At 39.6% G+C, this 24172-nt stretch overlaps 1 protein-coding gene across 3 annotated transcripts in view; it reads right to left on the bottom strand.

Annotated features, from left to right (window-relative positions):
- Positions 1–24172, bottom strand: part of TFEC (transcription factor EC) — a 141112-nt gene that overhangs the window by 89626 nt on the left and 27314 nt on the right. For 2 of the 3 annotated variants that reach the window (XM_013303308.3, XM_013303310.3), the window contains exon 2: positions 8038–8284. The exons of the other annotated variant lie outside the window; for it this stretch is intronic. In XM_013303308.3, the coding sequence (XP_013158762.1) occupies positions 8038–8238 (201 nt within the window). In that variant the 5' untranslated portion in view covers positions 8239–8284. The remainder of the gene's footprint in view (positions 1–8037; positions 8285–24172) is intronic. 3 annotated transcript variants of the gene reach the window in all.

Raw genomic sequence — 24172 nt, 5'->3', positions numbered from 1 at the left:
ACTCCTTCTTGCTTGACTGCCATTTGTCAGTTCAGGAATAGCATGACTGTCAAGTCCAGACTTATATCAGGCTCCTAACTCCCATCATGGTTCCTGCCTTTCCACTGAAGTCAACAGGAGGATAGGAATCCTGTTATGCTTTTAATACTGGACCAGCATTTCAAAAAATGCTGATCTGCTTTGCAAGTATGTGGACGTGAAACATTTTCTCTGTTACAGGTGACAAGAAACAGAGCCTTCTTTCATTAACACGGAAAAAGCCTGCACACCCTCAAGGCAGGACAAGCAGCGTTTGCGCTATCATTCTCTACTTTACAGTCACAAAACCTTTGTTAATTCCAGTTGGGACCTGTTAATATCCCTCATGGAAAAATAAAAATTAAAAATTACTTCCTTCTTGCAAACAAGATCTGCCCCTATTTATACCACTCATTTTGAAATATACACTAAACAGCACATGGCTGTCAAAAAAGTTTTACAGGACCCTCTCAAGCTGTAATTTTGCTCATAAAATTGATATGTTTGGGAATGGCAGCAGGCACTGAGCCTAAAAGTCCTGGAAGAGCCCATATTTTTGTCAGTAAATTCTTTACCAACTACAAGAACACAAATATTTGCAAAATATGTCCCAGGACGTTGTCATTTCCAGATCTCAGTGAGGGAGAGCACTAGCTGGCATAGGCCAAAACCGTGCCAAGTTGAGTTGCTGAGAGGATGACTGCCCAGACATGTCCACACTAAATATAAATATAAATATAAAAATACAAGTATAGTCAGGCAGCTCACTGCTGCTCAGGGTTCTGAGCTGACAATACATGGGAAGAAATTAGGAGATCCTGTGATCAAAGCATTACTATTTCTCTTCTTAGGCCCGTCTTACACACTTCTTGGCCTCCTTCATAAAAAGAATCACAATACACTTTAGATTGAACCATCCTAACAGTAGACAGCTTCAAGTCCTTTAGAGAATTGTTACCTGTGATTCTAATTTCGAGTCAGAAATCAAATTTTGATCCAGCATTAATGCTTTCTTCAAGTGATGAAGGTGTTGGACCTGCTGAACTTACTCTCTCAGTAGCAGCGACTTCAGTGATTTCCATGCTACGGGAATTATCGCACAGAAGTAGGTCAACAGCTGTGCTCAGATGTGAAGAGGTGTGTGCAAGAATAGACATAGCAAAAATAAAAAGGTCTAAAAAAATGACAAAAAATGATGAGGTATATGGGAGGAAGAATGGAGACTGTGGACTTTACACACTGTAAGGTTAAAAAGATGAAGTCTGTGAAGTTTGAAAAGGAGAAGAAAAGAAGAGATATTGTAAAAGTCTACAAAATAATGAGTGAGCCTGAGGATCCTACACAGATCTCTCTATTTATTTCCCACTTACCCGTATCTTTTGGTCTCCATTCTGCTCCTCCTCTTTCCAGATCTTCCAAAACGTATTTTGCTCTCCTTCCCATTTCCCTTTTTCTTCTTATTTCTGAACCCCTTCACCTCATTTCCACCTTTCCCCTTCTCTGTATACCCTTTCTCATGATACAAATATCAATAACAAATGTGAGGATTTTTTAATTTAAATACACGTAGGTATTACATAAAAAAATAGCAACATTATAGTCCATAGAACTGAAAAGTAACGTATTTCAAATGATTGCTATGAAATAAACTATGTGAATTCAGTGAACTCACAGACAGCTGTGCTGCTAGAAACTGCTTCAGCAAACAGTTCAGGAAGATTTAAAAAGCATAATAACCTCAATTACTTTACTTGTGGTAATTTGACATAAAATTAAATTTTAACCTCAAGCATCAGCTGATAAGCTAATTTTAAAATGGAATCAAGAAGTTTTGAGACTTCTATCCTTTTTCTGCAGAAAACGATATAGAGGTGGAATTCATTTGACTGTGTGTATGAAAAAAGGGGATGCCTACACCAAAGCTAATTATCTAGATTTTTTTCAGTCAATGAGGAGAAAAAGGCACATTGAGGGTATGATCCATCTCACTTGGAAGTAAACACCTAAGATAAGCCAGATAAATTGGATTTTAAAAGGGCGTGCTTTCCACACTGTCTATAAAAAGTTGCTAAGGCATCTAGTTCAGATTTAGATACTCGTTTCAGAGACGGGGAGATCCCAAGCAAGGTATTCCTAAACACATTATTGAGCTGTATGGACAGCTGATCTATGTCTTAAGTATTCTTATGATCCTGTGTGTCGTTAATATGTCTTTTACACAGGAGTTGTGGCCTGCAGCAAAGCCCTAAGATGGTATTACAGAGCCTACAGAGGCAGATGACATATATACCTGGACCTGAAAAGGATCTTCTTGAATACATATAGTGCATCTTCATGTTTTCAAAAGATATATTTTTGTGGAAGTAATAAAACTGCCATTCTGTTCTCCCCTTCATATTGTCTCCTAATCTGTCAAAAATTCTATTAAATTATGTGCCTATCACCAAAAAACAAAAAGGCTTTAGGAAATGTTTGCATTGTTGTATGAAATGTGGGAATCACTGCAACCAACAGAGGACATCAGAAAAGGAACTGGAAAGATGTCAAGCGTAGCAGACACTGGATAAATGAGGCTCCCTACATGAGAAATACAAGGCAGGCAGCACAGGACTTTTAAGTATAATAGAAATTTGTGACTTTCAGAATACTTTAAAAGAGCCGTGACTTCCCTCCTAGCAATGTCTGGACTGGACCTGCTCTGTTTTAAAATCTAAAATTTGCCTGCAGAAATGTTCTAAAAGAGTAAGCATTAAAATTAAGCCCTGGCAGCTTTAAAACAACTATTTCTACAAGAAATTTAGCTATTTATAGACACGTTTGTGACAAGTTTACCTCCAAGTGACCTTGTCCCAGGTCACTGCAATAGTATTATTCTCCCTAGCCACTCATACAGAATATCACTATAGGGTGGGGATTTTAAACTGATTAGAGACAGACCCTTATCCAGAGCTTATCCAGTACCTGCAGGCAAACACCACCCTGGCCTCACTGAGAGCTATGGGGAAGCAGTTATCAAATATCCACCTTATAGGTGCCTGAAGTCAGGTGAAAATATTCTTGTCCAAGGACTCCAGCTTTATCTTCCAGCCGTTGTCCCCCTTGACGTGTGTATTGGAGAGCCTGTTCTCAGCATTTTGGTATCTCTGCAGCTGTTGGACTTTCTGCAGATCACCTTTAAACTTCATTTTACACTAGTTAAAGAGATGGTGCTTCCCAAATCTTTCATGATAACTTACAGCTTTTTATACTTTCATAATTTGCTGGATTCTTTGTCTACACCTCACATTCTAACAAGTTTCCTACTGGATCTGGGGAGATCTGACTTCACACAGCATCCAAGAATGGTCAGACCAGCCCCAAATACACAGGTAAGCCAGTATCCCTGGTCCTAATCAAGAGGAATTTATTTATTTACTTACTTATATACTTTTATATATGGATACAAATTTGATTATTTTGTTGCAGTGCTGCTCTGGCAGTTCATTTCCAATTGATCAAGGTCCCTGACTCCCAAGCCTTTGACAAAGTTATAGGTTCACAGGCTGAAGTCCCCCAAAATGACAAGAGAAAATGGCCTGAAGTTGTGCCAGGGCATGTTTATATTGGATATTAGGAAGAATTTCTTTCCTTAAAGGATTGCCAAGCATCGGAACAGGCTGCCCAGGGAAGTGGTTGAGTCACCATTCCTGGATGTATTTAAAAGACATGCAGATGTGGCCCTAAGGGACATGGTTTAGTGGTGGACTTGGCAGTGCTACTTAATGGTTGAACTCAATGATCTTAAAGGTCTTTTCCAACCTAAATGATTCTATTCTATTCTACTCTGCTCTACTCTGTTCTGTTCTATCTTGTTACGGCCTGGTAGAGTTTTTCATTTTCTGGATGTGCAGGTTTTGTATTTCTCATTAAAATACACATTATTTAGCTGTGCACACAGCTTGACAGTTTCAAAAGCCCATGCTATTCTATACCAGTAGCGATCTTCTGCACTCTTCCACTCCTTCAGCAAAGTCACTTACACTTGTAAAATTTTTTTCAGTAGTTGATAATATATTTGATAATATATTTGATATAGTTGATAATATATTTATGTAGCACTGGGCCAAGAACTCATTCTTGTGTAAGAACTACATCATCCAAATCCATTTTCACATCTGACAGTTATTTAGTTTATTAATCCAATTATTGCATGGAAAGTCAATTTGACATGGGTACTAATCAAACACCTTGAAGAAGTCTGACTGTATAATAACAAACTTGCCTCTATCAACCAAACTTGAAAATGGATCAAAACAAATGCAAAGTTAGTTTGACAAAATCAGTTTTCCATAAACCACATTATCTTTCTATCATTCTCTAATCTGGTCCCATATCAGCCATTCTTTTGCTATTTGTGATAAATAACCTGTTAACTTTTTTAAAATATTGCCATAAAAACAGACTTCTTCCAGTCATAACAATTTCTCACCGGGGAATATATCTTGTTTTGAATGTTGGTGCTCTAATGGTTATTTATGTTTTTAGCAATGATAATCACTATAATATAATATTGCTTTTTTTACCTAGAAGTCGCCAATGGTCTTAACAAAGGACATGCACGATCCTGAATTTATGAACACAGTCTATCAGTGACAAAAAAGAAGCATGCCATAAAGAAGGGAGAGAGGCTGGATAAGGAATACATATATTAATAAAATAATCAAATATATCTATTAAAGGATAAGAGAGGGAACAAGATAAGTGGCAACCTTAAATGCTAAATAATTCACTTCGATTGCCTGAAGAATAAAAGACACTAAAATTTCCACCAAAACTAATATTTGATAAAAGCTGTTCCTAAAGAAGATAAATTTTCCTTCCAAGGGTGTTCCTAGTCATTATCTAAGCTGAACTTTGACTAAGATCCTGAAACACTCCTGAGAAGAGGGCAGCAGGGTGTAAACACTGAGAGTAGTAACCTGGCCTTTGCCCACTAAGTAAACATTTCTCATTACACGCTGCCCTTCACCTCATGAGGCATTCATTTAAGAGCAGAAGTCGCACTTTTGGAGTCACAAATGGCATCCTACTTTCCTCTGGATTTTCTTTCAAAATCTCCAATCCAGATGTTTACTAAAGCCAAAGTTTCTTAGTTTATAGAGCTTACAAATGCTGCAGGAGAAAAACTGGTAACTCTTACAGCCTTTAGTAATTTCTATAGGTTAACCTGCCTTCCTGGAGAATGTAGGTGACTCTTCTTGGTCAACACATAAATTAATCTGGATCCAGGTTTTGTGTCAGAAAAAGAGGCTTCAGCATGAGGCCCCAGACTTTGAACTCTCTTTCTTAGGCCTTTGCTACTTTTTTTCTAAAATACCAAACTAATCCTTCTTTGCTACTTTTTCAAATCCTTGATCTCAAAGACAGTGTTCTCAATGGTATTTTATGGTAAATCTTCACTCAAGATGGATTTCTTCTTAGCACTCACTCTGGGCAATGAATAGTTCCTTTAAAATATTTTATCATTTGACTGTCATGCAAATGTGCTACAGTTATCAACACCAGAACTTCTGTGCATGCAAAGAAAACGTGGGACTTTCAGAAAGTTGTAATAGTCTGTCCTTACATGCTGTTAACTCCCACTTTATATGTTATAACCTCTCAGAGATTTATAATTCCTATTCTTTCCAACAAATCCCTTTTCTCCTTCCAAATAGCCAACAAAGGACAGATTGATTTTGCTGTGAAGCCTGCAGTAGAAAATTTACTCAATCGTAAGTCTTGCTACACAGCAATGGCAGTCAGTCCTTAATGCCGTGCTGGCAGCCCACAGATGGGTGGAAAGAAATCACGTCTAGAAGTCAACCTGTCTATAGGAATATAACTTAAAACACTGCTACTTAATTATGAATTGGACATGATTTCTTGTCCAAAACCTGAAACCTGCCTTTGAAAAATTCCTCTGGTGACCTGATCTTCTTTGACACCTTTTGGAGATGTTGCTTCCTGTCTGCCCTGACTTCTGCAGAGGAATATGTTTAGCTTTCTCTTTTTTTTTTTCTTTTTTTTTTTTTCTGCTTCTAGTATTTCTCTCCAGTAATGCGTGACTTTCCACATCTTTTTTGTCATTACTTCTTCTTTTTTCTTTCCTCTTATTTGTTTTCCTGCTGTTTTTCCTCAGTCCTTCCAGTTTCCCTGACTCCTATCTCTTTCACCATTTCCCTCTCCTATCCCCGCCTTGCTTTACTTTTCCTCGGTGTCCTCCGTACTTTTACTCCACCTTTTCCCCCTTCTCTTTTCCTTGTGGTTTCCAACCTGCAAAGAAGTGCTATCCCCACAGGCTCTTCAGCACCCTTTGATCACCTGCTAGCCTCTGCAAGTGAGCTCCTCTAGCAGCTCCACCTGCCCCAGTTAACCCAGAGACACCAAAGGGATTGGGAGGGACTTGCCTTCCAGCAGGAGCCAGAGGAGGGTTAGCACTGCCCTGGAAGTTGAAGCAGAGAGGGTCAGTTTGCCAAAGCAGGGGGACTGAAAAGAAGACATGGTGCCAGCCGCACGCCACCTCATTTCTGTTCCCCAATTAAAGCAGCCTGTAGGAAAAGTAGCATGCCACTGCGGTGGTGTACTGACCCCTCTGAGTGCTTGTTAGCACTCACCACACTCAGCATTTCGAAACTCTCACTGATTGATAGGACGATACGTGTATGCATGGCAGAGAGCAGATTCATTACAGCACATTAGCCAGACAGGCAGACAAATGCCCACAGGGGCAGAAAAGCTGTAAGGAATAAATAAAAACTTTATTATTTTTCTTAAACTTCTTTTCCCCAGGCTACATTGAGGAATACTGGAGGAACAGAAGAGTGGAGGGAGCCCAGAAGAGAAAGGGAGTGGCAAGAACTGGAGGAAAAGTTTATTATCAGTCAAAGAAAGGTTTAAAATATTCAATGTTGGATTCAGAGTTTGGATAGTAGCTGAATCTCTACTTACCTGTTTTCTTTCCCACTGCTAAATGAGAAAGAAAGGGTCAGTGCACCAGATACAAAGCTAGCAGACCATTCCTTACATAACATCTCTGAAATGGCTACCTGGCTGCTCCACTCATTGCAATTAATCATTCTCAGTTTTTAAAATTAAAAACAAACTAGCGTCAGCCTTTATCAACAGCTGCCACCATGTGGTATCTGAAATACCACAGTTACTTCCCATGCAAATAGTGAGAAATATGGTGGTGTCATCTGATCTGTTCAGTGATGGTTTTTAAGCACCTGTCCTGTAACGTAGAGCTGGCAAGAGATGGCATGGCAAACATGGAGCAGCTCTGCACCCCTGTGCGTGCTCTGCTGCCACCAAGGAGTGGGCAGCTTCTGCGATACAGCCTTGACACTGTGGCCACTGTACCAAACTGCTTCCCCATCACTCTTCCTGGAAGCTGGGAGACCAGACTGCAGTCCTGGACTGCCCCAGGCTGCCAACAGCAAGGCAGGAGGAAAATATATTCCTAAATGGCGGATGTCGAAACCACATCTACCAGACAGAGATTTAGCAGGAGGCAGCATGCTCTCCCCTCATGTCGTGGGAAGCTGACTGCTCTGCCATGGGGTGAGGGAGCAAACATGGAGCTGCTACCCTGTTCCCGCTCCCCTCCAGCTGGACCTCAGCCTGCCTGCTGCCTGGAAAAACGGTGTGACGTGGAAAGAAAACTCCAGAGATGTTGCACTATCTGAAGGGAAGATGGAGTGTAAGTTATCAGCCCTAGATCATTAGAGACTGATCCCAAGATTAGTGATTCAAGGAGCATGTTTTGAGGCAGCATGGGGACAAGACCTAGTTAGTTAATACCCTGGTATCTGCTTGCTTGAGCCCTACATATTTTTAAGAAGATGTTAATTCCAACAGCTTCACCCCTCACCTCCCTCCTGGATTTCATTTAGGTGTACTTCAAAATGAGCTAATTATGCTACAATTTAGATTAGCTTTCTGCAGATAACACAGCATTCAGAAACCTGCTTTGTAAATATCTGTTCATAATATAGGTACCTCTGAGACTGCTGGAGTTCTGTCTGATGAAAAGTGTGTTCCCGACAGAAAAAATCCATTGAACCCAGGATACTGTGAAACCGGCATATGGCACTGTGAATAATGTGCATGAGCTTCTTCTCGAGGGTGCTTATCTGTCCACTCTTGATCCTGTAGCTTTCCTCTGAGCTGAAACTGTAGTCCAGTCAGTGCCTGCAGCATTTCTTTATTTCTTCCCTTTCCACTATTAGCAGAGCTCAAAAAAGCGCTATAAAACACACACACAAAATAGAAGCAGCAATTTAATTTCTTGTACAATGTGCCTCTACTATTGAAAAAAACATAAAAATCTTTAAATATAAAACCAAATTAATGTTATGGTTATAGGGCACCCATAAGGACACAATCCCTAACATACTACTGGGGGGGGGGGGGGGAGACAGAAAAAGAAAAAAAAAAAAAAAAAGATGAGAAGAAACAGTTGGTATTCAGTTAACAATCATGTTTGGAGGTTTGTGACTGACTTTGTTATTCCAAGGGAAGTCAGGTACCAGTCTCTTGGGATTAGGTACAAAGGCGAGAAAAAAGTGGACATGTATGAATCTCAAAGGTGACTGCTGGGTTAATAAAACAGTCTGTTTTCTGTTCACCCACTCTCCCTCTCAGTGTGCAAGTACATTAAAATATGTCAAAAGGAAAGCCATTTGCTGGGGAAAAATAATTCAGCTAAAAGTCAAAATTTCCAGCTGGTGTATTGCCTTGGTGTGTGCAAGTGCGCTAACAAAGTGACCCACACATCTCACTGGATGAAAGTTGGTATCCTCATTAAAGTAGAAACAAACACTTGAAAATAGGAACAACTGCCAGTTAAAAAAAAAAAAAAAGGGGAGACCACAATTGATATGAGAAGCCTTCATTTTCCTACATTCTGTTTCCTACTTGCTCCATAGCACATACTATATATATTATAAGTAACCTCTTGAAAAGTAATGAAGGTAAAACTGATTCTGCATGCAGTAACTGTTCCCATTTGCTGGAGGAATTGTGTTGCTAACAACCATCCACATTATCATTCTATGTTTAGAGGAAGAAATATTTTCACAGTCCAGTTTCTAAACTGCCACATACAACACAAGGATTGGTTTCTGCAAAGAGTAACCCTTTCAAAAGTGAATAGCTCTGGGGAAGAAAACTTTATATCAGAATTACTCATGCTAGAAAGGGTTTTAGGATCAGCCTCCACCCCTTTTAAATAAAAGCACATTTTTATATATATATATACTGCCTTTGCACCCAAGAGACACAATGAGGCTTGAACACCATCACTAATTCACAGCAGTGTGAGCATCTTTTGTAATATAAACAGCATGAGAAATTAGACCTCCTGCTCCTTGGCCCAGGCCCTGGCAGAAAGCACTATCAGATAAACAGAAAGCAAAAGAAGGAAGTGGTACACTACCGTGCGAGCCACCTTTTGTTTACTGTTTCCTCTGGGGGGAAAAAAGTGGAATAAAGTTTTCCAAAATCTCTAATGACCATAGCAGAGTACATCACAATGAACTGTCTGAACGACAGAACCCTGTCATGGGTGAGGTTGGAAAGGACCTCTGGGGATCATCTAGTCCAACTGTCCTGCTCAAAGCAGAGTCAGCTACAGCATGTTGCTCAGCGTCATGTTGGGTTTCAAATATCTCCATGGACAGAGATTCCACAACCTCCCCAAGCAAACTATTCCAGTGTTTGGCCACGCCCACAGTAAAGAAGTTTTTTCTTATGGGGGAATTGAAATTTCGCCCATTTCAGTTTGTGCCTCTTGCCTTTTGGCCTATCACTGGGGACCATGCAGAAGAGCCTTACTCCACCTATTTTACTTCCCCCCACCAGGTATTTATACACATGAAGAAGATCGTCCTGAACCTTCTGCTCTCCAGGTTGAACAATGCTAGCTCTTTCAACCTCTCCACATAACTCACATGCTTGGAAGCCCTTCAGCACTTTTGTGGCCCTTTGCTGGACTCATTCCAGTACATCCATGTCCCCCTCATACCAGGTAGCCTAGGACTGGACTCAGCACTCCAGCTGTAGCCTCTCCAGTGCTGAGCAGTGCAGAAGGATCACACCCTTAGTTTGCAGGTGATGCTGTGCTATTCCTGATGCACCCAAGGAGAGGTTTTCAGGCTTCCTTGTTGAAAAGGTGCATTGCTGCATCATGGTCCAAGGACTCCCAGGGCCTTCTCTGCAAAGCTGATTCCCAGATGGTCAGCCCCAGCCTGTGCTAGTGCACGCAGTTATTGCTCACCAGGTGCAGGACTTGGCAACTCCATTTGTTGAATTTCTTGAGACACCTGTCATCCCATTTCTCCAGATTGTCCCTCTGAAGAGCAGCACAATCATCTGGTACAACAATCAGTCCTCCTAATTCTCTGATGTCTGCAAACTTGCACTCTGACCCATCATTTAGGTTATGAACATAGATTTGAAGCAATACTGGACCCAGATCCCTGAGGGACACCACTTGTTACTGGTTTCCAGACAGTCTTTGTGAAATGTTGATCACAACACTTTGAGCTCAGCAGTTTATCCAGTTCTCAATTTACTTCACCATCTACTGTCTAGTCAATGATTTGTCAATTTGTCTACAATGATATTATAGGACACAGCTTCAAAGAGCTTATTAAAGTTAAGCTAAACAACATGCACTGCTCTTCCTTTGTCTACTGAGCTCATCATCTCACTGTTGAAGAGCATCAGGTTTGTCAGGCATGATTTTGATTTTTCTTTAGTCTGCATTTTGTTGGTGATCTACCTGTACAAACCCTTCATGATGCCATTCATGAACCTCTACAGATTCAATGCCCAAAAAAATACCAACCAACCTCCTTCAGCCCTGAAGTGGTCAGGCAGTTGGGCTAGATGATTGTTGTAGGTCCCTTCCAACTGAACTATTCTAGTCTATTCTAATAAAATGGAATTTATTAATTCAGCCAATATTTCAAGATATATCAACAGGACCTTTCAAAATGTGTATTATATTCCTGATGCTTAGAAATCCTTCCTCTGTTATGCAAATGCCTGCTTAGGGTCTTTTAAAAAATGCATTTTATGAACCTGTTAAACTATAATAACTATATTATAAAAAAAACTATAATAAAATTAAGTAGCTCTTATGAGATAGGATGTCAATAACTATCCAAGAACATAACAAAAATTTTAAAATATTACATAGAACAGTTTTGGTAGTGTCAGCAGCAGCAGTGGAGAAGAAGACAGCCTTCTAGATTTTTCCTTTTGATCAAGGCTTTTTCAATTTGTTTTCTTACTGGCTAATATGGACTAAAGAAGGGATAACTGTAATTGAGTAAAAATGCGAGTTTTGACACCCCAACGTTCCCTCTTCTTTTTGCTCACAAAATAAACATCACTTCTAAAACTTATTCCAGTAACATTGACCCCTGCAGTTCTGCACAGAGCACTGCTTGAGTGTCCAAAATAGATGTCAGGGCAAGGATCTGGCTTTGTTCTTTCAGAGCATCTTCAGCCGAGGGTCTGATGTAAATACATCACAAAAACTACAGCACTGATTCTCACAGCAGCCTCTTCTAAAGCTACCAAGCAAGAGGGAAAGCTGAAAAACACTTTAGCTAACTCATCTGTGCTGATTCAAATGTGCTCTGTCTCCTAACTGCTAATGATGCTCCTCAGCCACAAAGAGTAAATGCTTGGTCCTTTCGTACACAGCCTTTGATCCCTGTGCCTGGATTAATTACCCACTTTGCAGGTACCTGACTAAAGCTCAGCAAAACTCGAAGTCTTCCCAAGATCCCAGAAGGTCACCTTGTTCTTGCTCCTGAGCACCAGGCTGCCTCAACCACGGGGCTAGCTAGCGTTGCTTCATAGCTGTTCTGTGGTGTAAATAGTTTCTCTTCGTTCCCTCATTGGCCCCCTCTTCTGTTCTGGCCAAACTATTCCAATGTGAATACCTGCAAAGTTTTGAAATATGAAAACTGAGAAAATGGCTCTAACTGCCCCTTCCTGGTCTCTGCAGTCTTATCATGCTTATTTGGTGGTCCCGCTTGCATACTAAGAACCTTATCTTGCAGTCCTTTTGCAAGCAAAACTCCCCATTGACTGGTATGTCTTTGTATTAAAAAAATTACTGGATATGCAGAGCAGCAGTTCTGAACAAAGGAATTTAGTCATTTTTCTTTTAGTTTTCCCCTTCAAAAATGCCCTAAGGCAGTCATCTATTTCAGTCAATGAAAGGCTGAAAATGTTCAATAAAAAAAAATATCTATTTTTGAGCAATAGAAACATAAAAGACATCTAAACCCACAAATATTATTTTTGTACACATTGAGGATCAGATTTCTTCACATTTAATTGACCTTTTTGTTAACTCTTTGCTTGCCAGCTCTTTGCCTGGAGAAACTTTTGACAGTGAAGGAATCTGTGTTTATTAAGGAATGCATACTTATGATCCCTTATTTATATTAGTGGGGGCGAGGGAGGATAGTCACATACACAAATGTTATGTATAAAAGGCATATAGAAACTTCAAGTATATTTCCACTTATAAAAGTTTTACTTATGTCAGCAATTTTGCAATTAAAAATGTAAAAAGTAAGTTAAATTAGTATTTTGAAACTGAAATCCAACTTATATGATTTGTACAATAGCTTATAAATAGCTAAACAGTTAATCCTACTTGATTTCTGCAGTCATTTTAAATATAATTTGCCTCTTCCCATGCTGCTTACTTCAGAATTGATCAAGAGGTAGCACCAAAAATATATATATATTTTGCAATATCTTTTTCATTTTTTAATTTTTGTTGATAGTTTGAGGCTTGAAAAATTTTCTGGTCAACAAGTCAAATAATTTCAGTGGAAACAATAATTTGAAAGCTGTGAAAGTTAAAAGTCTGCACAAGTTATTTAAGAGTAAAACAATCTCATAAGAATTTTTCATTAAGGTTATGTATAAAGGAAAGATCAACATATACTGGTTTGGAAATATCCAGTGGGTTCATCCAAAGAACATTAACTCTGATCTGTAGCAATGCCAAGCAATAAATGCATATTTATGTTGATAAGCGGTTTAGTCTTTGCAGCTCCAGAAAAGATTACATTGATTTTTAAAAATTCAATACATTTTATATATCTCAAAGTCTGAGATATACTTTTTTTATTATTATTATTTCCAGTCTCAGTAAAACATAAGATACAGAAATTCTGCAAAAAAAAGTTTTATGTTTTACAAAAGGGCATAGGAAAATAAGTAGGATGGGATAGAATATTAAATGATGAAGATAATGAACAAGTGGGCTTACTTGAGAATTGGAAGGATGATTCACTAAAATAGAATTTCAGCAGTGTGTAAAAGGTATATTGGTGCAATAAAAGACAAAAATGAGAACTGGTCAGAGAGCTGCATTAAGCTATAAAGGGGGACACCCAGGAGATTTGGAATTACATACCCAGATGCATCACATTATGAGTCAGGAAAAAGCCTTTCTGTAGAACATTAGCACCTGAGAATCACACCTATAATAACCTAATGAGCAATACATACCTTTTTGAGCAGCCTATACCATAAAGATAAATAAAGTGGAAAGAAAATAAATAAGGGTAATCAACAAAAGTTGAAAAGGAACTTAGGAGCTGAGTTATGAAGAAAGCTGAAAAGAATTAATGACAAATACAGCACTTTTCGTGATATATATGAAAAAATATGAAGACCAAGAAGGAAACAATTATTACTAGAAGCAAATAAGTTATCCTTGTAATTATGGTGATATTGAGAATATTAAATAGAATATCATAACAATTCGTCATAGAAAACATGAAGCAACAGGGATATATTGTCCCAAAGAAAGTGGTATAATCCCTATCATTTGATTCGTTTAAAATGAGACTTGGCAAAACATTACTGAAGTTATTGTACAGTAGGTCATGATCCTGTATTGGCAGGGGATGGACAAAATGACCTAGCAGGTCTTTTCCCTCTCAATCTTCTTTGATTCTAAAAGGCTCTAAGTCAGGTGCTTCCATCATTTGTCTACGAGATCAGCAGAGCTCAGAGCTACCACAGGGAGACCCATAAGGGTGAGGGTGAATGTAGACTTGGCTAATAAAATATCAGAGGGCCCAAAACAGTCAAGAAATTCTTTCTCTTTTATTGTTATAAATATATATGTATCTTCTTTTCAGGGTTCAGTGTGAATGACTGCACAGAAAACTGAATTTTAAGACATTGAAAGGCAAAGTAAGTGTAGAGGTCACTACCGCAGAGCGATCAGGCTGGAGTAGCAGCAAAAGAAAACGTACAGTCCCCTGCCATCAACTTTTTGAAAATGCAGGTCTCAAAGGTAAGGCAGTAGCAGGATTTCATGCAGAAACTTTTTTTTTTCCTTGATTACCATTCACATAGAAACAAGTTTTTGAAGCAAAGCTCCTACCAAAAGCTTCATTGCTACCCATCTATGCTGTTTCTAGTCTTTCTTTAACAATAGAGAGCTTCACAAAGCAATGCTTAAGAAATAACCTAGAACCAAAGAAAGCTATTTGATTTGAAGGTATTCAGAAAAATTCAATACCCTGATGACAATTAGGGTTTCTTGTTAAGAAGGCAGGACATGCTGAGACAGGAGAGCAACTACTGGTTATAAACATCTGTAATGCTTGAGTCTGTTGTGACCATAGGGTCTGACCACCAGCCCTAGATTTCACTGAGGGCTTCCTACCACCACTCTCTGTCAGAAGTGTGTTCAAAGGCATTCAATGTCAGCCTAACAGTGTGTGACCGGGACAGCTAAATATTACTGCCTACACCACAATTAAGGCTGTTAGACACTGTTAGACATGTAGAACACCTGTCACAATGTAAGGAGATAGAGCTGGTGAGGGTTTTTCTGGAAAAAAAACCTGCCTTACAAAACCCTTAAATTTCTTTGCGGCAGTCACTGAGCATGTGGAAAGACTGGAGACAGAATGTACAGTTCCCTGGGGCTTCCAAGAGGGTTTTAGAATGTTCCCTGACCAAAGGTGGTTGAAGAGGACTATGGCATAGAATAAGAGAGCTCCTCACCCAGATTGGTATCAGGCTGAAAAACAGGAAACAAAAAGTAGGGATAAATGGTCGGTTTTCTCAGTGAAATGAATAGAATAGCATAGAACAGAACAGATCAGAACAGAACAGAATATTCCAGTTAGAAGGGACCTACAGTAATCATCTAGTCCAACTGCCCAACCATTTCAGGGATGACCAAAAGCTAAAGCATGTCACCAATCACATTGTCCAAATGCCTCTTAAATACTGACAGGCTTGGGGCATTGATGACCTCTCTAGGAAGCCTGTTCCAGTGTTTGACCACCCTCTCAGTAATAAAATGCTTCCTAATGTCCAGTCTAAACATCCCCTGGTGCAGCTTTGAACCATTTGCACATGTCCTATTGCTGGATACAGGGAGAAGAGCTCAGCATCTCCCTCTCCACTCCCCCTCCTCGGGAAGCTGCAGAGAGCAATGAGGTCACCCCTCCGCCTCCTTTTCCCCAAACTAGACAGGCCCAACGTCCTTAGCTGCTCCTCACGGGACATTCCTCCCAGCCCTTTCACCAGCTGTGCTGGCCTCCTCTGGACCCATTCAAGGACCTTCACGTCCTTCTTGAGCTGTGGGGCCCAGCAGCGCACACAGTGCTCCCGGTGAGGCCGCACCAACGCTGAATGCAGGGGATAATCGCCTCTTGCGAGCGGCTGGTTACGCCGTGTTTGGGGCACCCCAGGGTGCGGGTTGTCTCTTGGCTCCAGGGCACACAGCTGACTCGTGCTGAGCCTGCTCCCCACCAGCACCCCCAGCTTCCCTTCTGCGGGGCTCTTCTCCAGCCGCTCCTGACCCCGTTCGTATTTTTGCCTGGTGTTACTCCGTCCTAGGAGCAGAATCCAGCATTTTGACTTGTTAAATTTTATTCCACTAATCTTTGCTTAATGCTCCGATCTAGCTACATCCCTTTGCGATCAGCAAAATCCCAGGGGTATCACTGGATGCTCCAAATGTTCAGAAATAGTCTCTAAAAACTGTAGAGAGGAAAGTAACCAAATTTGCTGATTATTGAAGGTAGTATAACTGAAGGGTCTCATGACATCGAACAGTTAAAAAATGGCAGATGAAATTCACTGTCAGCAAAAATTATGTGATGTACTTGGGGGAACACCTTTCTAACTTTATACACTACTGGCACAAGGTCTTATGGAACGAGTTGTTACCACTTAGGGAAGGGGTTTGATGCTAAAAAGTTCTCTAAGATGCAAATCTGGTGGTCAGTAACAGTGAAACTAGGAGACACAATATTAGAAACAAACTACAGAGAAAAGGTAACGTCATGGATTAATTTCAGCGTATTCATACCTCAATTATTGTGTTTTTCTTGTCTATCTGTGTAAAAACCAGACTGCAGAAAAGGAAAGGTGCCAAAAAGAACAGCAAATGTGATTGAAGATAAACCATGACTTCTTTATGATCGTCAAGTAAGCAGACAATATTCTCCATCCTGGAGAAAAGACACCTCAGGCAAGATAGGATGTATGTATAAAACAAGCATGGAGTGAAGAAGGTGAAGAAAAAACACTTCTTCATTTTCACTAGTTAAGAAGTAAGACCCTCATGTCCATGATGAAATGACCACAGGACAAGCTCAGAACAAACAAAAGGAAAACATTTTCACTTATATCTAAACTGTGGTACTTTTTGTCAGAGGATTACATAGGGATGCAAAAGTTACACAGTTTTGAAAAGTCACTGGGTTAACTAATGGAGAAACACCAAGTCATGCTCAGGAATTACCTAAGCCACAGACTTCGTGAACCTGGCATTGTTTCCTGGAGGAGTATGGTTGCTTTCTGGAGATGTCCTTTGACTTTTACCCAGGCTTCTACTACTACTGACTGCCGAAGGCTGGGTACTGAGCCAGACAGATGCCTGGTGTCATCCACTATGGCCAATTATTACATTCTTATGAGGAAACAGAGAAGCGCATCTCTGGGGAGATGAGAATGCTTCCTCTGCAGTGTACATCATCAATGCCTTCAACAATCAGACAACTGTATAAGACCCCACTGCACCAGAACAGTACCAGCCTTACAAAAGGTATTTATATATCTAACAGCTGCTGAAAGTCCTTCAGGCACCCAGTTGCCATAAATTTCATTAACCTTTAATGTGACCAGTAGGACAAAAAATCATTTGGCTTCTCATTCAGCACGATTTTTTTTTTTCAAATCTGAAGAACCTTAGCAAGCCATGCAGCTCCCATGTTCTATGTGCCCTAAGAGGAGACAATTGGCTTTGACATAGCTTTCAAAGGCCAGAAAAAATTGTTGCACAGGAGTCACTGAAGCACAGAAAAGTTAAAAATAAATGTGTTTCTTGACTTTTGGCATCAATGGTTAGCAAGAAACAGCAAACACATCAGAAGACTAATCAGCATTTCAGCTCAAAAGGACGTCTTTAAATGCTTCCAAAATTATTTTATTTTGGGAGATTCAGTAAGGTTGGCTTTTATATTGAGGATAAGGGAGTCCATCCCCACCAGAACTTAATAGCCTCACTGAAATCTTTCTTTGTCCTCCTGTCATAGCTACTGCATAGCACTATTAATGACATGCAGTAGCATCAAAACCCAAAGGAAATAGCATGCAAGGAAGAGGTAACATGAAACAATGAAGGCAGCCTGTAACAAGTTATAACATGTTACAATACATAGCAGGTTTTCATTATTTTATTTTTTTTAACTAATGCTTAAAGGCATTGTAAAGTTCTTACATACTTGCAAACCTGCACAGTAGCCTCTGGGGGATTTTACTGGCTAACTCCAACCTTGCAGAGACAAAGATGTGGCAGCTTGGGCTGAACATGGAAAGGAGTACACAGGACAAAGTCACAAAGTCCTTTGCAAGTTAACAACTATTCTTTATATTTTCCAATGTATAAAAACTAGATATTGTCACCTTATTAGCATTATCTTAATAAAGGAATAGCCTATAGCCACTTGTATTCTATGATATTGTTCTCTTCAGCTTTTGCTGTGTTTTTCGAATGTGTACATGCACACTCAGGTAAATACATGCACATTTTCCACTCAAGCTAAAATGCATTGGAGCCACCACTGGCTTACAATCTAAACTACATTTATTAGCTAACATAATCTTGTGGTATGAATCTAAGGAGAGTGTTTCACTAATAGAAGTCTCACTGCCTTTTGGTAGGGCACATTGTTTCTCAGTCAGAAAGGAGGTTTGAAAATTCCACATCAGTGCCTCTTCCTGCCTTCAGCACTAATGGCAGATTCAGGATTACAGGACACAAAATCCCAGTAATTTATTCAAAGGAATGTTTTAACATAATAACAGACATCAGAGTCTGTGATTAATAGAGAACCTCAAACCTCCACCAGCTCTGGATGCCCTCAACTGTCACTGCACTCGCCAGTGTGGAGGGTGTTCAGAACCTCCCAGTTTTAGTTTCTTAAGGGTGTTTGTCCCTGAGTCCTTGATATTAATACATTCTCTGGACTACCAGGAAAAAAAAAAAAAAAAAAAAAGAGCATTTTGTTTTTTTCTAATCAAAGACCACCTAATCTCTTAGTCTGGGAAACATGCTAAAATGTCAACATTCTCTTTTTTAAAATAAAAAACTTATTTTCTCTATTTTCTTCAACTGTACATCTGCATATATGGTGTTTTGCAATAATTTCATTGATCATTCCTTGATATCTTACATACTAGCAACAATCCACAGTTCATAACAAAGAAACATTGCCTTACAACACTCAAAGTGGAAATGAGGAGAGCACGTGGCAAATTAGTATATTAAAATGTTGATTAGTACTGTCAATTTTGTTCATCAAAAAAGTCAGAGACTGAATAATGTGTATAGTCATCTCTTTAGAAGTATTAGAGCTGTTGTAAATGATCAGTCTGGATATTGACACTGAATGTGTAGGTTGATTTGAAAAGTTTCTTTTCATCTTGGGAGGAATCTGTTTATATGCTGAGATCTGGGGTTCCAGCCCACAGAGCCAAAACCAGATCTGGTAATTACCAGTACGATGGCAACTCTTCTTTGTGAGGGCTCCTGGGGGCAAGATGATCACACAGTGCTGGGTAGTTCAGCCCTTGGGAAGACGCTCCTCAGAGCTATTTGTAGGAAGCAAGTTCCACCAACAATCTAGAGTCCAGAGATGAACGATGTAGCTCTTCAATTTAGTGTATTATTTTCTTCCATGTAGATAAATCACTAAACAATACAGCTAGTTACGTTTGAAAATAGAAAAGCATGCATAATAATACAGCCTATAAGGATAGGTGCTTAAAAAACCATATAACTCTATAAAAAGAAATTAATGTTTTCCAACAACAATAAAAAATAAACACACATTCCTTTGATCAATACACTTGATACTGTGAAGACAAGTGTCCTGTCCAACCCAAACAGATGCAAAAAGTAACCTCTTTCCTGATTTGTGGCACCACATCATGAAGTCTGTGATTCAGTGAAGCAGCAGGAATAGTTTACATTAAATGCCTGAGGCTATATATTGCCTAGAGATGGTGAGGAAGGCTCCACACAGCGCTCTCCATTCCCAGAGCTTATCTCACAAGATAGTCCACCTTTGCTGACAGTCTGCATGCATCCTGATCGAAACTCGCTGTATTGCAAGAAACTCCGATTCTGGATCCCTCCAAGGGCTGCTTCACTGCCCATGCCAACCATGTATGACCTTCCCAGCCCTCCCATGGCAAGACAATGGACACCACTGCACGAAAGCATGCTAGTGCAGAAGCATCTCATTAAAATCAAATGGCACAAGGTGGTACCCTCCAGAGTTCCCACTTCCACCCAGAAGCAACGACCTTTATGTTGGTGTGGGTGCCTCAGCACCATGGGGACAGGGACAGACTGCTTCCTTATCCAAACTGGGCTTCCTGCAGTCCCTTGGGTGTCCCTTCAGTACAGGCCTTAGGACATCCTAGGCAATGCAATGTAACGTTCTCCATGACCCATGTTAGACTAAGGATCTTTTGGATTAATTAAGAACAAATTCAAGTTTCACGGAACCTCTAATGAAAATACACTGTATCCTGTAAAGCGTACAAATTCAGATCTGGTAAGTTTGACAGTCTCTCCTTATCCAAAGTATATCTAAAACGGTGTTGTGCATCCATTGAGTACAATAACTGTACAAGAAAACATGCCATTTGATTAAATAAATTTAAAAAACTCATTATTTGAGTTTTAGTTTCTTAACTCCTCAGATTTTTCAGTCTCGGAAGAGACAGAAGCTTTTTTTGGAAGATAAAATGTGTGAGATACTATTGTATTCACATAACTTGAGGGAGTGGGGCATTAAGAAAAACAGAAAAGAGCATAACAGTAGCAAAAATACCTCAATTGTATCTGCAGCCACACTACTTTTAGGGACTGCATCTCTGAAAAATAATTCTAATTGTATTTTTACACCAAATATTAAACATTTTAAGGCCAAATATTGAACAAGAAAGGGAAGAGGAAGTAACACATTCAATAAACAGGCATATACAGTTGATAAAAGCTGACATGTACAGTTATGCCATGATGTCCCAAAGAGGTCTTGAGCTCTAATACATTAAGAGTGACCTTTGTATAGAAAAAAATAACAGGCCATCATGCTCTAGACCATGGGCTAGCCTGGCAGCAGCCAACCACAGAAATTGAGATCAAGGCAGAATCCTGTCATTCTTACATTTTTGCCAAGAAATCTCTAACAAGGTGTGCAGCAGACCTGCTACCAGAAGCACAGTTGCTACATATTAAATAAGATGAAGAGCACAAAAACTCCTCCAGCAGCAGCCTAAACTACACAGTGTGAATACCTGCTGGCCAGTTTTAAGCTCCTGACATTTCTCAACTTTTCAATAGCTGACTTTCCCGCTTCTATGTTCTTCTCCACCTCCCTGTCTCTGTACCAAGGGGAGTCCTGGAAATGAAGCTGAAGCATCTCTTTGATCTTCTTTTTGTGACCTCCAGCAGGCAAAAGATCAGCTGAGCAAAAACTGTTCCTTAGACTCTGCAACTATATGCTGGAGCAATGCTCAAAGGGATACAAGAGTTTTGTTGCTATAGTTTAACAAACCCCAAGAGATTATATGCAATCTACAACTTTTGAATCTAGCAATATGAGATTTTATTTTTTTATTATTATTATAGGGGTTTTTACATATATAAGAGCTTTCTGATCCTCAGTAGCCTCCTAGGCAAATGTAAAGTACCATCTCCACCTCATGGTAGCACAACTGCTTTTCAAATAGAGAGCTGTAAGAGGTTTTAATATTGGACTGATATATATTCTCCATAATCTTGCTGTCAGAAATTATGGTGTTTTTTCTACAGAAACAGGCACACAGAAATTTGCCTGGGGCCATGTCCAGGAATAAGAACATTTCAATGCAAATCGTTAATAGTTCAGAAGCAATCACATGGTTAACCTTTTCAGATGATCTAAACAATAGATGCTGTTGTCAGGTTCACCAGAATACACAGGTACTTTTAAAAAGCTTTTAATGCAACCCAAGTATTTCCTCCTAAGTTTCAGGATAATTTGTATTCTAACATAACAAATTCAGGCTTTGAGCATATCACTCTCTAAGCATGCCATATCCTGACAAATACATTTATTTGTGATGTCTTGCTTGCTTACTTAAGATCTTTTTTCCCTTACGGTAGGTGCTGTATAACTAGGGAGGTGGATGGATAGATTCAGTGCTGAGTTATGTTATGGAGTAAATGCTGATATATACCTTCCTGCATTCAGAGCTCACTTCACAGGACACCTGATCTCTCATAATTCTACTTCGATCTATGATGTTGTAAAAATGATACATGCAATTTTGCAGCTGCCTTGCTAGAAAGTTATAATATCTGCAAAAACTGTCAAACTTTAACCTGGACAAGATCATAAATATCATTTTGTGAATACGGCAAATTGCTTTAGAGGAACTGAAACCTGATGTTTTTACCCTCCTCTTGTTACACATGCTTCATTTTTGCCTTGTCAACTCTGAACAGTCATAGCATATGAACAGAAAAGCGTCTTCCCAGACAGCTGAAAAAACTTAGTGATTGTGGGTACTATACACAGTTTTTCATTACTCATATTCAAAGCTTAGAGAGTGAACAAGGGTTTACATGCAGGGCACACATCCCAGTTTCAAAACTAGGATAAGTGTCTACAAGTCTGAGAAAAGACAAACAGAAAAATATCTGAAACTTTTATTTAAATACAGGTAGGACAGTAGCCCTGCAGTGGATTGGAAAAAAACATATAAGCAAATGACACCTAACTTCTCATACTGGATGGTGGTGATATGGTATGCACATGGCACCAGGTAGAACTTCTCTCTCAACTCACCAGCCATCAGCCATGGAGTGAGACTCAAAGTGCTAGAGAAGAGGATCAAAGCCTCTGCCTACCCGTAGTTAAACCTTTTCAATGAGTCCTAAGACTAGGATTTTAAATTTTAGTGATAAGGCTTTAATCAATGTCAACACTGATACACAGTTACTATGTTTAAGCTACCAGTTTGAGTAAGAAATTGGCAGCATTGGGCTAATAACATCAGTTATGAGGATCTTGTACGTTCTTTATATGTCTCGCTATTTGTCTTCCCTCTGGGCTTATCTCTTCTCTTACTCTTCTCCCCGAGTAATATTTTTCCGTGCTGGACTGACAGGGATAACAGGCCAATACTTTTTACTCAGAGATTTTCCCTCTTGTTCTTCTTCTGGGATAGTTTATTTTCCCATGACTGCACAAAATGGTAGTTTGGCCTCCTAAATTACTGGATCTTACAACAGGCTAGAAGGCCATTTACCTTCGCATATCAGGGCCCCTTCAAGCACTGCGCTGCCCTTGCCTCACTGCACTTTGACTGTCTATTAGGTTGCTTCTGTTACATTTCTGAAAGATTTTCTCCTCTTCTCTTTCACCTTTCAGTCTTTGAGCATGAACCCGTAGGGCTGCATGGAAGCAATGCGCAGAGGGTCCCGAGGACAAGAATTACTCTTGAGAGAAGACTAAAAATCAACCAACTGCTCTTTGCTGACAGAAGCGGAGATCCGTACTCCTGTCATACACATACACTCTTGTGCTATAAATAAGTAGCATCATTTAAATATATAGAGAGAAATAAACATCAGTAGAAGAAACACCAGCTACTGAGGTCTTAAGATTTATCCTGTATTAATTACAGCTGCTATCTTTTACAGAATGCTGTGATTCAAGATCCTCCCTGTTCACCTGTCTCAAGGTACCCATCACTAACGGGTTCTTTAGGGAACCCCATTTTAGAAACGGTCTCTCCTATTTATGTACAAAGCACTGCTGTCTAAGAGGGCTGCAACCTGTAACACATAACCGCTTTTTACAGAGAAAAGCAGCACTGTGCAATAGGTTACAGAGTAAGAAACCCCATGTGTGTATTTTCTTGCAATAGTAGTATCTAACCAATTCATCTGGAGTTTGGCTAGGGTATGTGGATCAGCATTGCTACTCCTACCAAAAATACCATGTAACCTGCGACAATTGCAATGAAACCCAATCTTAGGTTTATGTTTCATCCAAACAATAACTCACCAATGCACAACGTCTCACAGCTCCCTATGGTAACACTGGCACTTTCTTAACATAACGGACTAACTGTTTGCTAAATCGCTACCATAGCAGCATACAGAACCTAAACTATCCTTCTGTATGTTTCATGTTCATAAAATATCTTTCACAAGTCCTGACAAGATCATAAAGCATGCACAGCATGATAACGCAGTATGCTATTTTATGCAGTGTACAATAATGTACATAGACATATACATCTGCTTGCTAAGCACCGCTCAAGTGTAGTTGACTGGAATTTTGTGTTTTCACGGAGTTAAAATTTTAAGGAATAATCCAATAAAATGTGGAGTATACTGGACTTAATCCACTAATATTAAAACACGGGTGCAGTTTACTTTGGTACCAACAGACAGTTCCTTTAGTACCAGTAGTCTTTTAGAGTGGCACCTTCACAGAAAATGCTGTGTTTAAAACATGGTGTTCTAGAACAGAAAGTTCCCAAGAAATCTTTT

Source organism: Falco peregrinus, chromosome 6 (genome assembly GCF_023634155.1).
Source record: "Falco peregrinus isolate bFalPer1 chromosome 6, bFalPer1.pri, whole genome shotgun sequence".
In the NCBI taxonomy this organism is placed as follows: Eukaryota; Metazoa; Chordata; class Aves; order Falconiformes; family Falconidae; genus Falco; species Falco peregrinus.
The sequence above is the reverse complement of the archived record's forward strand: the minus strand, read 5'-3'. Positions and strand labels throughout refer to the sequence as shown.